Below are 14,220 nucleotides of genomic sequence, written 5' to 3'. Positions count from 1 at the left end.
TAGACATGGAATAAGTGAAACCACAAATATCAGCTTGATCGAAAACTTCTGTGGCCCAAGGAAGTTTTTAATGGTAGGCGTTCAATCTCCACTTTTTCTGTGGTGTGGTCTACTTGAACTTTGGATCTGCCTCATTCTTTGGGTCATGCCCTAAAATGATCTCTGCAAATGTATGTAGAGAGTGGATACAACACATACTCCATGGTAGTAGAGTCCACGGAATGTGGTGACGTCACTTCAGTAGCCAGACTGACTACTGTAAAGTTCAGTCGCTAATCTGCGTCCGACAAATAAACATCACTGTGGGCCCTAAATAGGTTTCAACGGTATCCCCACTGTTTCCTGTGATGTGGTCCACTTAGCCTCTAGATATTCTTGGATTTTAGGCTCATAACCTAAAATAATATTGAAAAACGGTTGGACGGCGTGGATAAGGAACATACAGTCCATGGTGGCCCCACAGAGATTACTCAGTAAGTAATTCCCTTCCATCCTCGACCACTTCCAATGACCAAACTACCCTTGTAACGTCAGAAGATCACTTCAAAGCTAGGGCCATTTCAGTAATCTTTTCAAACCATCTCATCTTCAAGAGCTCACTTCATCCCTCTAAACGGCTGCTGCTAGCGCTGCGATGGCGGCAAACGCATTTCCGACGCAACTAACCCCGCCCTTACTCTCCAACTCAATCCACGCCAGAAAAACCCTAATTTCTCCACAAAACCCTTTCAAGCTGAAATCGCCATCACCCGGCGCAGGTTAGCATCCACCATTTCCCCCATCTCCTTTCCAACACTCGCGCTTCTACCGTTTGATATCGACCGTTGATTCTTCTTCTTCTTCTTCTTCTTCTTTCATCTCACTGTAAAACTCGATGCAGTTGTTGTGAGGAAGGCGAAAAAGGAAGTCGAATTGGACGAGTACGGGGTACCGAAGGAGTACGACCCCAATTTCGGACTCCCGAAAGAGATTTGGGACGACGTATACACCATTCCTCTGTGTATTTCTCTCTTCTTGACTTTTTTCCATGTTTTTTTCGGATGCGGATTGCCGGAGACCCCGGTGGGAAGCTAGGTGGGACCCACTGTGATGGTTGTGTGAAATCCACCCCGCCCATCCGTTTTTCTAGCTCATGTTAGGACATGAGTGCAAAAATGAGGCAGATCCAAAACTCAAGTGGGCCACACGACATAAAAAAGTGGGGAGGAAATGCCTACTGTTGAAACCTTCCTGGGGTCCAGTGTGATGTATATATGCCATCCAAACCGTTCATAAGGTCATTCCCACTGGGACGAACGGAAAACACAAAAATATTAGCCTGATCCAAAAATTTTATGGCCACTTCAACGGCTGGTGTTCAATCCCCACTGTTTTCTTTTGTGTGCCCCACTTTTTTTTTTTTTTTAATTGTAATACACACGCACTCACACCCCCACACACTCACGTTAGTGGAATTTCACCACCTATGGGTACTCGAACCCTTGACCGGGAGTTGAAACTCCTGAGAGTCTACCACCCGAGCAAGAATAAGGACCCTTGTGTGCCCCACTTGACATTTGAAACTGCCTCATGACATAAGCTGGCAAAATGGATGGTTGGGGGGGATTTCTCACAAACATCACAGTGGGCCCCACCTAGCTTCTGACTGCTGGAATTTCTTGTGGTCAGGTCACAGGCAATCCGCTCCAGTGTTTTTCTGTTGGGTAAAAAGGTTAGGTAGTCTGTGACAAATTAATGCAAAATTGAAATAATTCTCTGTATTTTCTCTGTATACAATTTTTTGTACAATGGGGTATTTATTGAGGAAAGAAACGTTGTATTTAGACAGAGAAAATAAAATCCCATGATTTTGGGAATCAATCAAATAGCTATAAGAATAAATCAATTAGTTGTCCTAATACTCACCCCCCAAGCTGGAGCGTGAATATTAAGAACACCCAACTTCTGAAGAAGAAGATGAAATTGAGAAGCACCAATGGGTATGGTGAAGAGACGTGTAGGCTGATGATCTGTGCGAATGTGGGCAGTATGAATGAGATCCGATTGAATTTTTTCTCGAATAACGTGGCAATCAATCTCAATATGTTTAGTACGATCATGGAAGATGGGGTTAGTAGTGATGCGAAGAGCAGCTTTGTTGTCATAGAAGAGAAATGCAGGTTGGGGATGTGGAAATCAAAGATCGCGGAAGAGATATGAAAGCCAAGTGAGCTCACAACATGCGGTAGCCATGGCACGATGTTCAGTTTCAGTAGAAGATTGAGAGACCGTGGATTGTTTCTTGGACTATCATGAAATGGGAGAATCGCCTAGCATGATGCAGTGGCCCATAATTGAATGACGAGTCTCTAGACAACTGGCCCAATTGGAGTCACAGAAGGCATTCAGTTGTTGATTGCTGGAAGAAGAGAGTAAGATGCCCTGTCCAGCCGTCTGTTTGAGGGAACTCAGAATCCTATGAGTTGCAAGGTGCGGCTGATGAGGATTATCCCTAAACTGGCCCAGGATATGTACGGAATAAATAATATCTGGCCATGTGATCATAAGATAGATGAGGCAGCCAATGAGACAATGGTAGCTGGTTGGATCAGGACGTAAACTGCCGCTGCTGTTAGTGAGCTTCAAAATTTGTTCTATGGGAAAGGTAGTAGGACGAGCTCCAAGAAAATCAGTATCTTCAAGATTTTCTAAAGCATATTTTCTTTGAGAAATAAATATGCCATTAATAGAGCGTGCGACTTCAATGCCTAGAAAGAATTTGAGAAGTCCGAGGTCTTTAATTTCAAACTTGTCACGAAGGAATGCTTTGAGGTCTACGATGGAACTGTAATCATTTTCAGCAACCATGATGTCGTCAATGTAAACAGGGACCACAGTGAAAGAGGAACTAGTCGCCCGGGTGTATAAAGAATAATCAGCCTTAGATTGGGTATAACCAGTCTTCGAGTTGTCGGTATCGCTACAAGTTTCGTTGGCCGGAGATAAAGATATAATATCGTTATCACTGATAATATCGTCGATAGCCGGAAATGCAGGGAAAAAGGGGGAAACATCGAGAAAATGGTGGAATTTTTCAGTGAAACTTCAGGACATGCCTAAATACATATATTTACATATTAAGAAATGAAAAAATTGCAAAAAGAATGCATTAAATAATAAGTTTCCATTTAATGGGGGCCAAAAGGCATGTATTGTCGTAAGAAATCACTCAAATAGTAACCAAAATGAGTTTGTATAATACAAATGCAAGCTTACAATAATTAAGACATGCAAAAGTAAATGAATTCAAAAAAATATACATTTCTGGCCATATTTCATCCCCACAGAGTGAGGAGGTGGCAAAAGTAAAAAAATACACATTTCTGGCCATATTTATTACATCCACACCGTTCATCCATTTTGGGATATCATTTTAGAGCATAATCCCAAAAATAAATCACATCCAAAGTATAAGTGAACCACACCACAAATAGCAGTGGGACAATGATTGGTATCATTAAAACATTCGTAGGGCCTACCGTAATGTTTATTTTCCATCCAATCTGTTCATTAGATCACACGGACCTGGATTAAGAGGAAAAACAAATATCATGTTGATCCAAAACTTCTGTGACCCCAAAAAAGGTTTCAATGGTAGATGTTCAATCCCCTACTGCTTTATGCAGTGTGGTCCACTTGATATTTGGAGTTGCCTTATTTTTTGGTTCAAACCTTAGAACGGGCTCGCCAAATAGAAGGACGGTTGGGATATTACACATACCTCATGAAGGGACCCACAAAATTTGGTGATGTAAACACGTCAGCCAGGTGTGTGGTACACCAGCTAATCTGTTTCCGGAAAAGGATTTCCTGTGCTAAAGGAAGCAGATTGCATACTGAGTAGTAAACTCTGTGGGGCCCACCGTCATTCATGCGTTGTATCAACTCCATCCATCCATTTTATCATATAATTTTAGGGCTTTAAATAAAAAATTAATCATATCCAAAGCTCAAGTGGACTACACCACTTGAAACATCGTGAATTGAAGTCCACCATTGAAAAGTTATTGGGGCCCCACAAAAGTTTTAGATTAAGATGGTATCTGTGTTTTCCCTTCTTCCATGTCTGTGTGATCTTATGAAAAGTTTGGATGACAAATAAATATCACTGGGGGCCGTAGAAAGGTTTCGATGGTGGAAATCAATACTTCCACTGTTTCCTTTGGTATGGTCTACTTGAGATTTTGATATACTTCAGTTTTGGGCTCAACCCTTAAAATGATCTGAAAAAACGGATGGACAGCGTGGATAAACCACATGAATTTACAATTGGCCCAACAAAGTTTACTCAGTGCGATAAGAGGTAACTCAGTACACAATCCGATTTCTGTGCCAAAGGCTTTGGCAGGAATTTCCTGCACTGGGATGCTAGGTGGGGCCCACCATGATATTTTCGAAAAATCCACCCCGTCCATCCGTTTTTCCAGATCATTTTAGGACTTGAGGCTAAGCATCGGATGAATCCAAAACTCAAGTGGGCCATAAAAGAAGGAAAACTAGAGAAAGAGTTTGCTACCCTTCAAACCTTTTCGGGCTCCACCTTGATTTTTATATGCCATCCAAACCGCTTATAAGTTCATTCCCATTGAGATGAAGTGAAAACACAAAAAGTTTAGCCTGATACGAAACTTTTAAGGCTACATGAATGTTTAAACGATGGTCACTGAATCTTCACTGTTTCCTCTCCTGTGGCCCACTTGAGTTTTGGATCCACTTGGTTTTTAGGCTCATGTCCTAAAATGATCTAGAAAAACGGATGGACAGGGTGGTTTTTTCAAAAAACATCATGGTGGACCCCCACCTAAGCATTCCAGTACACTAAGGGTGTGCGTACGCAACCCATTTCCTTAAAATGGATGTGGATTAGCTACCGACAAGTTGAGTAGCAAGTTACGTCACCAAGTTATGTGGGTCCCACCATGATGTATGTTTTGCATCCACGCCATCCATCCATATGGAGAGACCATTTTAGGGCATTAGCCAAAGAATGAGTCAGATCCAAATCTCGAGTGGACCCCACCACAGAAAATAGTGGAAAGAGTGATGCCTACCATAAAAAACTTATAAGGGCTACAGAAGTTTTCGATCAAGCTGATATTTGTAATTACCCTTCTTTAATGTTAGTGTTAACTTATGAACAGGTTGGATCTCAAATAAACATCACGGTGGACCTTAGGAAGGTTTCAACGGTGGGGTTACCCTCTCCATTGTTTTCTATGGTGGGGTCCACTAAAGCTTTGGATCTACCTCATTCCTTAGATCATGCCCTAAAACGATCTCTCCAAATGGATGGACTGTGTGGATACAACACATATCATGGTGGGACCTACAGAACTTGGTAATGTCATAATGGTATTAGTTGTGGTATGAACCTGCGATTAGCTAATGCGCGTCCCCTTAAAATATGGTTAAAAATCAAAAACCCTTCCCCAAATTCCTCCGAAACCGAAAATCCCTCCCCCTCGATACCAAATTTTAAAAAATTCCTACGAATCTCTGATTTTCGTAGCCCTGCCAACGAGTTTCGAGGCTGGCAAGCTGGAGAAGTTGCCATCGGAGGATCGTTTGATGGAAAATGCAATTTTTTGGGGGATTTCGTTCTTACCTCTTGAATAATGGTTGCCGCTGTTGCCAAGCTTTGAAATGTCTCTCTTCAAATCGATCCAAGCAAAAAAAAAAAAGGTATTTTCTTCTTCTTCTCTTTTTTTTTTCCCTTGGATTTCGACAATTTTATCGCGAAAAACGTGACCCTTTTATTGATAAAATGTAAGTAGTTGGCTATAGTTCCCACCCGTGGTTGGTGGGAATAGTATTATCGGCAATATTTAGAAAAATATCGAAAAACCGATATTATCGGCGATATCCGGCAGAGAAACGAAAAAATGGGTTTTCGGTTTCGATGACTTAGCGATATTGATATTATCGGCGACAATTCGATATTGTCGCCGATAATTTAAACACCGGGTGTAACCAGTATCAAGTAGGGCCATAGAAAATTTGGCAAACCATTGTCGTGATGCTTACTCGAGTCCATACAACGATTTGTTGAGATGACACACCCTTGTCTCCCCCTTTTGAGCAAAATCAAGTGGAATGGTCATGCAGACTTCCTCATGGAGATCCTTATATAGAAACACATTATGAACATCAAGTCGGTAAAGATGCCATTTTTTTATATGGAAACGATGGCCAATAGACACCGCGCACTAACCAATTTTGCGACAGGAACAAATGTCTCATGGTAATCCAACCCTTCTTGCCATCTATATTCTTTTGCTACAAGACGAGCCTTATAACATTCAATGGAGTCGTCGGATTTGTGCTTGATTTTGTAAATCCATTTTCATCCAATGGCTCTCTTATGGCTTGGTAATGGAGTGAGGGTCTAAGTGTCGTTCTCCTTCAATGCGTGATTTTCGACAACTATGGCCTCACACCATTTTGGATCCTTGACAACCTAAATGAAGGTTACTAGGCTTGGTGTTAGAAGAAATGGCTACAGAGAAGGCATAGTGAGAGGGAGATAGTTTTTCATAACATAAGAAATTGGACAAGGAATGACTAATGAGGACTACTTACTGAATAGTCTGTCGAAGAAGATGTCATTAGGGTGGGCAAAGATTGCGTGGCCAATTGGCAATGGAAGTCATGGAGATAGCTTGGCTGTCGGCGAGTGCGAGTGGAACGTCACAGAGCTGAATGGTCATCGAAAACCTGAGAAGGAATAGTGTACGAAGACTCTTGGGACATCGAGATATCAATTGAGTTATCCTGATTTGGAATGGGACATGGTATAACCAATGGAGAGGTATTCGGATTTTGAGTTTGAAAGGGGAGGACAGTTTCATGAAAAAATGAATCTCTGGAAGTGAAGATTCTTGTGTTTTAATATCAAATACTTTATAGCATTTTTCACCATGAGAATAGCCAATGAACACACATTTTCTTGCCCGTGGATCAAACTTTGATCGATTTGCAGTTAAGGTTAAAGCATAACAAAGACACACAGAGACCCTTGAGTGTGAGTAAGAGGGTTTAGAGTTGAAGAGTACTTCATAAGGAGTGGGACTAGAAAGAAGCAGGGTTGGTGTTCAATTGATGAGGTAAGTGGTTGTGAGTATACATTCTCCCCAGAAGGAAATGGGCAAGTGAGCTTGAAAAGCTCAAGCAACATGAGATGGCGATGTTTGCATACAACAACACCATTTTGTTGTGGGGTAGCAATACAACTGTGTTGACGAATGACACTGTTTTCTTGGAAGAAGTTTTGCATATCAAAGTCAATCCCTTTATGGCATTATCACTTTGTCTTTGTTTTATAATACGACCAAATTGAGTTTTAATCAAAGCAAAAAAGGATTTGAGAAGGTGACTTTTTTATAACTTACGATGCATGAGATTAACCCAAGTGCAACGTGCAAAGTCATCAACAATGGTAAAAAAATAAAGTGCACCACTGAATGATGGGGTGGAATAACTCCCCCAAATATCACAATGTATCAATTGAAATGGTTCAATAGTAGAAATTTGACGAAGAGAAAGAAAGGCGAATCTATTTAGCAATGGGGCATACATTGCAATGTTCTCTTTTGGAAAAAGAAATATCATGAATAGTTTTAGCTAAAAATTCCAACCGGTCTCGAGAAGGATGTCGTAGTCTTTGATGCCAAAGGTCAAAGGATGAAGTAACAGTTAGAGCTTGGTTGATGGGAGAGGTAGTAAAGGCTAATTTTCTCTTCACCCACTCCAATCATTGTCCTTGAAGATAGGTCATGTATTATGCAAGAAGTAGATGGAAAAGGTTATGGAACAATTTGACCTACGAGTGAGTTTGCTAGTAGAAATAAGATTGAAGTTGAAAGAATGGACACATAACACATCCTGTAAAACAAGAGATGGTAGTAAAGAAATTGTACCAATATGGGAGATACATACAAGACTACCATTTGGAAGTGTCACAGATGTGGAAACCAAGAGAAGAAATAGAAGAGAGTTGGGTGACGGAGCTAACAATGTTGTTGCTTGTGCTCAGTGTTTAAATTATCGATGACAATATCGAATTGTCGCTGATAATATCGGTATCACTGGGTCATCGAAACCGAAAACCAATTTTTTCGTTTCTCTGCTGAATATTACCGAAATATCGCTGATAATATTGGTTTTTTGATATTTTCTAAATATCGTCGATAATTTACTGTTCCCACCAACCACGGGTTAGAATTGTATCCAACTACTTACATTTTATCGATAAAGGGGCCATGTTTTCGATGATAATATCGTTGAAATCCAAGAAAAAGAAGAAGAAGAAAATACCTGTTTTTTTTTTTTTTTCGTTCGGATCGATTTGAAGAGGGACATTTCAAAGCTTAGCAGCGGCGGTAACCATTCTTCAAGAGGTAAGAACAAAATCCCCCAAAAGATTGCATTTTCCGTCAAACGATCCTCCGATAACGACTTCTCCGGCTTGCCAGCCTCGAAACCTGTTTTTTTTAAACCCTATTTTAAGGGGACGCGGATTAGCTACTCATGGGTTCATACCGCGACTAATACCGTTGTGACATTACCATGTTCTGTGGGTCCCACGATAATATATGTGTTGTATCCACACGGTCCATCCATTTGGAGAGAGAATTTTAGGATGTGATCCAAGGAATGAGGTAGATCCAAAGCTTTAGTGGACCCCACCATAGAAAACAGTGAAGAGAGTGACCCCACCGTTGAAACCTTCCTAAGGTCCACTGTGATGTTTATTTGAGATCCAACTTGTTCATAAGTTAACACTGACATTAAAGAAGGGTAATCACAAATATTAGCTTGGTCGAAAACTTTATAAGTTTTTTATGGTAGGCATCACTCTTTCCACTATTTTCTGTGGTGGGGTCCACTCGAGATTTGGATCTGACTCATTCTTTGGCTAATGCCCTGAAATGGTCTCTCCATATGGATGGACGGTGTGGATACAAAACATACATCGGACGGTGTGGATACAAAACATACATCATGGTGGGACCCACATAACTTGGTGACATAACTTACTCGCTACTCAACTTGTCAGTAGCTAATCTGCATCCATTTTAAGGAAGTGGGTTGCATATGCACACCCTTAGCGTACTGGGATGCTTAGGTGGGGTCCACCATGATGTTTTTTGAAAAATTCACCCTATCCATCCATTTTTCCAGATCATTTTAGGACATAAGCCCAAAAACCAAGTGGATCCAAAACTCAAGTGGGCCACGGGAGAGGAAATAGTGAAGATTCAGTGACCATCGTTTAAACATTAATGTAACCATAGAAGTTTCGTATCGGGCTAAACTTTTTGTGTTTCCACTTCATCTCAATGGGAATGAACTTATAAACGGTTTGGATGGCATACAAACATCAAGGTGGAGCCCGTAAAGGTTTGAAGGGTAGCAAACTCTTTCTCCAGTTTTCCTTCTTGTATGGCCCACTTGAGTTTTAGATTCATCTAATGCTTGGTCTCAAGTCTCAAGTCCTAAAATGATCTGGAAAAACGGATGGACGGGGTGGATTTTTCGAAAATATCATGGTGGGCCCCACCTAGCATCCTAGCGCAGGAAATTCTTGCCAAAGCCTTTGGCACAGAAATCGGATTGCGCACTAAGTTACCTCTTATCGTACTGAGTAAACTCTGTTGGGCCCACTATGAATTCATGTGGTTTATACACGCCGTCCACCCGTTTTTTCAGATCATTTTAGGGGTTGAGCCCAAAATTGAAGTATATCAAAATCTCAAGTAGACCATACTAAAGGAAGCAGTGGAAGTATTGATTTCCACCGTCGAAACCTTTCTAACACCCCCAGTGATATTTATTTGTCATCCAAACTTTTCATAAGATCACACAGATATGGATGAAGGGAAACCACAAATATCATCTTAATCTAAAACTTTAGTGGGCCCCCAATAACTTTTCAATGGTAGACTTCAATTCACGCTGTTTCAAGTGGTGTAGTCCACTTGAGCTTTGGATATGATTAATTTTTGGTTTAAAGCCCTAAAATTATATGATAAAATGGATGGATGGAGTTGATACAACGCATGAATGACGGTGGGCCCCATAGAGTTTACTACTCAGTACACAATCTGCTTCCTTTGGCACATGAAATCCATTTCCGGAAACAGATTAGCTAGTATACCACACACCTGGCTGACGTGTTTACATCACCAAGTTTTGTGGATCCCTTCATGAGGTATGTGTAATATCCCAACCGTCCTTCTATTTGGCGAGCCCGTCCTAAGGCTTGAACCGAAAAATAAGACAGATCCAAATATCAAGTGGACCACACTATAGAAAGCAGTTGGGGATTGAACATCTACCATTGAAACCTTTTTTGGGGTCATCGAAGTTTTGGATCAACATGATATTTGTTTTTCCTCTTCATTCAGGTCCGTGTGATCTAATGGACAAATTGGATGGAAAATAAACATTATGGTGGGCCCTACGAATGTTTTAATGATACCAATCATTGTCCCATTGCTATTTGTGGTGTGGTTCACTTATACTTTGGATATGATTTATTTTTGGGATTATGCTCTAAAATGATCTCCCAAAATGGATGAACAGTGTGGATGTAATAAATATGGCCAGAAATGTGTATTTTTTTTTTTTTTACTTTTGCCACCTCCTCACTCTATGTGGGGATGAAATATGGCCAGAAATGTGTATTTTTTTGAATTCATTTACTTTTGCACGTCTTAATTATTATAAGCTTGCATTTGTATTATACAAACTCATTTTGGTTATTATTTGAGAGATTTCTTACAACAACACATGCCTTTTGGCCCCCATTAAATGGAAACTTATTATTTAATGCATTCTTTTTGCAATTTTTTCATTCCTGAATATGTAAATATGTGTATTTAGGCATGTCCTGAAGTTTTATTGAAAAATTCCACCATTTGCTCCATATTTCCCCCTTTTTCTCTGCATTTTCGGTTATCAGCGATTTTATCGGTGATAACGATATTATATCTTTATCTCCAGCCAGCGAAACTTGTAGCGATACTGACAACTCGAACATTGGTTGTGCTAATATCAATGATCCATGGGGCAAAATTATGAAGAGGCAAAACAAAGAGAAATACGTGAAAGATTAGTTGTAGGTTGTGAAGTACTCGGTTGGTGAGCCATGGGTGAGGAGTTACCATCTTAAGGAGAGCGAGAAGTTGGCAACATTGTTCTGATGTAAGTGGCAAATTCGTCGAAATCAGGATAGTCCGTGGTTTCTCAGCAAATGGGGCTTCAGCGGGATTTGCAGTTGGTACTTGGTAGAAGCGTGTGTGCTATCCTTGTGAAGACGATGCTCCGACAAATATCCATGAAGAATATAACATTTATTGATAATGTGTCCTACCCAACCACGATGATTACAAATAAGTCGTACATGTCGTGAATTTTGGGGTGGGTTCCTTCTTTGTGGGGCTTAGTTGTCTCGTGCAATTGCATTCCTGTGAGATCCAGATTTGTTAAAGGAGGGCTGCAGCTTCAGCAGGCTGCGTTAGGACAACAATTTTACGTTGTCATTTTTTATTGGATCACCAAAGAAAATATCTATTAATTGGTGGGAGAGGATCCATGAGAAGAATTTGTCCCCGAATGGCAACATAAGATTCATTTAATCCCATTAAGAATTGCATGGTTCTTTCCTGCTGTTGATATTCAAGAAATATTTTCATTGCACCACAAGAACATGATGGTATTGGTTGATAAGCCGCAAGCTCATCCCAATACCCTTTCAGTTTTGTGAGGTAAGAGGTCACAAAAGTTTGTTCGTGGTTAAGATAGGATATTGGTTTGTGGATTTGAAAAATCCTAGGTCCATTGCTTTGAGAAAAACGCTCTTTGACGTTGCGCCCAACCGCATGAGCACTTTCTGCATAAATGAAGCTAGCAGCAAGGTCTTTGGATAATGAATGTAATATCCATGATAAAACCATGTAATTGCATCTTGTCCATTGAGAGTAAAATGGATCGGTGACTGTGGATCCATCAATAAATCCGGTTTTGTTCTTGACACTAAGTGCCATGCTCATGGCTCGACTCCAAGTGGAATAATTTTCACTTGCTAAGGGTTGTGAGACTAGCATTGTCCTTGGATTGTCAGAATGATGTAAAAAATATGGTCTGGATGAATCTTCAACCTTACTGGAAGAAATATTATCACCTCCGGAATCCATTGGGAAGTCGGAGGATTACTGCAGTAGATAGGATGGCTAAGAACTGGAATAAATGACCAAGCCACGCCCCAAAAAACGAAGAATTTTTCTTTACAACTGCTGGTAATGCGGGGTCCCAACATCACAAGGTCTGCTGGAAATATGGCAGTATGCTCTGTTTCGGTAATGAACGTGTGGCTGATGGATTTTGTTGGAGTACCTAGAAATGGGTTTCTGAGATGGGTGTGTTCTGGATTGAGATGTTGATGCGGTTGACCCTGCTGTATTTGTAGAAGAAGAACGGGATGAAGATGGTTTCTATAGTGGTGATAGAAGCTAGCTGTGAGATGAGGCTGCAGGCGGTTTTGGCGGTGCTGAAAAGGGTGGGCACAGATCTGAATCTTCAGATTGGATGGTGCTTTCCGGCGATGAATGGATCTAGATCGTCAGATCTGAGATGTTCCAAGTAGGGGGATGATGATTGCTGATACACTGGAAGTCAATGTATGCTCTGGGCTTATGAAGCTAGATCTGACCATCGAAAATCAGATCAGTGGCGCAGGTCGAAAATCACTCTGATACCAAGACAAATTAATGGAAAATTGAAATAATTCTCTGTATTTTTCTGTGTATAAGTTTCTATACAATGGGGTGTTTATAGAGGAAAGATGCATTGTATGTAGACAAAGAAAATAAGATCACATGATTCTGGGAATCAATCAAATAGCTGTAAGAATCAATCAATTAGTTGTGATATCCTAATAGTCTGTGGATTACTGAAGTGAAATTGTAGTCCGCCATCTGGGCCGTGTGGAACAGTATATGACCCGCTAAGCCCAACTATTGATAGTGAATGTAATGTTTGCCATCTGAACGCACACTTGTGCGATCCATCAACGATTCTTAGATTTTATATGTCGATGGATCAAATGGCTAGGAACGATTTTGGTGACTCATGCTTTGCCCCTGGACTTTTCATGGTGGAACCTGCCTCTTTAACCATTCTGATCATTCATTTTAGTAGCTGGTGTACAATACTTTTAGTTTGTACAAGCGGGAGCCCCTTGGTTTAGTGATCAAAACTGTTGGTGTGATTAGACTCACTTTGGATAGGGCTATGTTTTGTGATCCAAACCGTTGGCGTGATTGGACCCACTCTGGATGGGTGTGTAAGTTCTGTAAGTAGGAAGTGACTTGCAGGTAAGTCACTTGCATGTAGTGTTCGGGGGATGAAATTCACCTGTAAGTTACTTATAGGCAAAACTGCCAGGAAACTCCATGAGATTGGGGTGAGAAGTCATTTCCCTGTAAGTGACGTATAGCTGAAAGTCACTTCCAACTTAAAAACTTACATAGGCATCCAAATGACCCCTCAGCGGGCCGCTATTGTTGAAACCAACATGACTTTCCATTCCCAGTCCACTTTCGACAGATAGGCATGGTGGAAGAAGGTGGTGGGAAAAGGAGACTCTGCCATTGGGAACTATGTTTTACATCAGTTGTTGCATCCTTGCCATGATTGGTTGATGGTGGTTCTCCATCGGGTTCCTAATGATGGGACCTTTAATCAAGGACCATTAGTCCACTTGAAAGGTTTAAAGGATGTCTACAGCTACAATCTGAAGAATGCAACTGATAGGTGGCCCTTAACACTGATGATGGCTGTTCTATCTATGTTCTTAGGACCTTCACTGGCAAGTGCCATTGTCCAAACCACATTAGGGTTCAACATTTTTGAGTGTTCTACCCCCGAAAGGGCTATTCCTTAAACCAGCAGCTTTCAGCTTTGTGGCTGGGCTTTAGATTGTGGTGTGGAAGGCCTTCAGTTCAAGCCTTCTCAATTTTCTCTCTTATCGGGTCCGGCTGGGCTTGTGCTGAAGAATCAGCTCAAGGACTGGACCTGGTAATCTCATTTCAGTTCAGCCCCGATTCTAGGTCTGTTTAGTAAATTGCTCAGGTTCAGGCTGATCCTTATTTGACCCACTTCCCCCCCAACTTTGGGCCA

General features: G+C 41.0%; 1 protein-coding gene across 2 annotated transcripts in view; it reads left to right on the top strand.

Annotated features, from left to right (window-relative positions):
* Positions 1-571: 571 nt before the first annotated feature.
* LOC131226121 (protein PALE CRESS, chloroplastic-like) overlaps positions 572-14,220 on the top strand; it is a 39,525-nt gene continuing 25,876 nt past the window's right edge. Inside the window, exons 1-2 of one of the 2 annotated variants that reach the window (XM_058221825.1) lie at positions 572-758; positions 881-981. In XM_058221825.1, coding sequence (XP_058077808.1) covers positions 635-758; positions 881-981 — 225 coding nt within the window. In that variant the 5' untranslated portion in view covers positions 572-634. The remainder of the gene's footprint in view (positions 759-880; positions 982-14,220) is intronic. The other variant, XM_058221826.1, reaches the window with a different exon arrangement.

Source organism: Magnolia sinica, chromosome 14 (assembly GCF_029962835.1).
Source record: "Magnolia sinica isolate HGM2019 chromosome 14, MsV1, whole genome shotgun sequence".
Lineage (NCBI taxonomy): Eukaryota > Viridiplantae > Streptophyta > Magnoliopsida > Magnoliales > Magnoliaceae > Magnolia > Magnolia sinica.
Note: the sequence above shows the minus strand (reverse complement) of the source record. Positions and strands in the feature narration are given on the sequence as shown.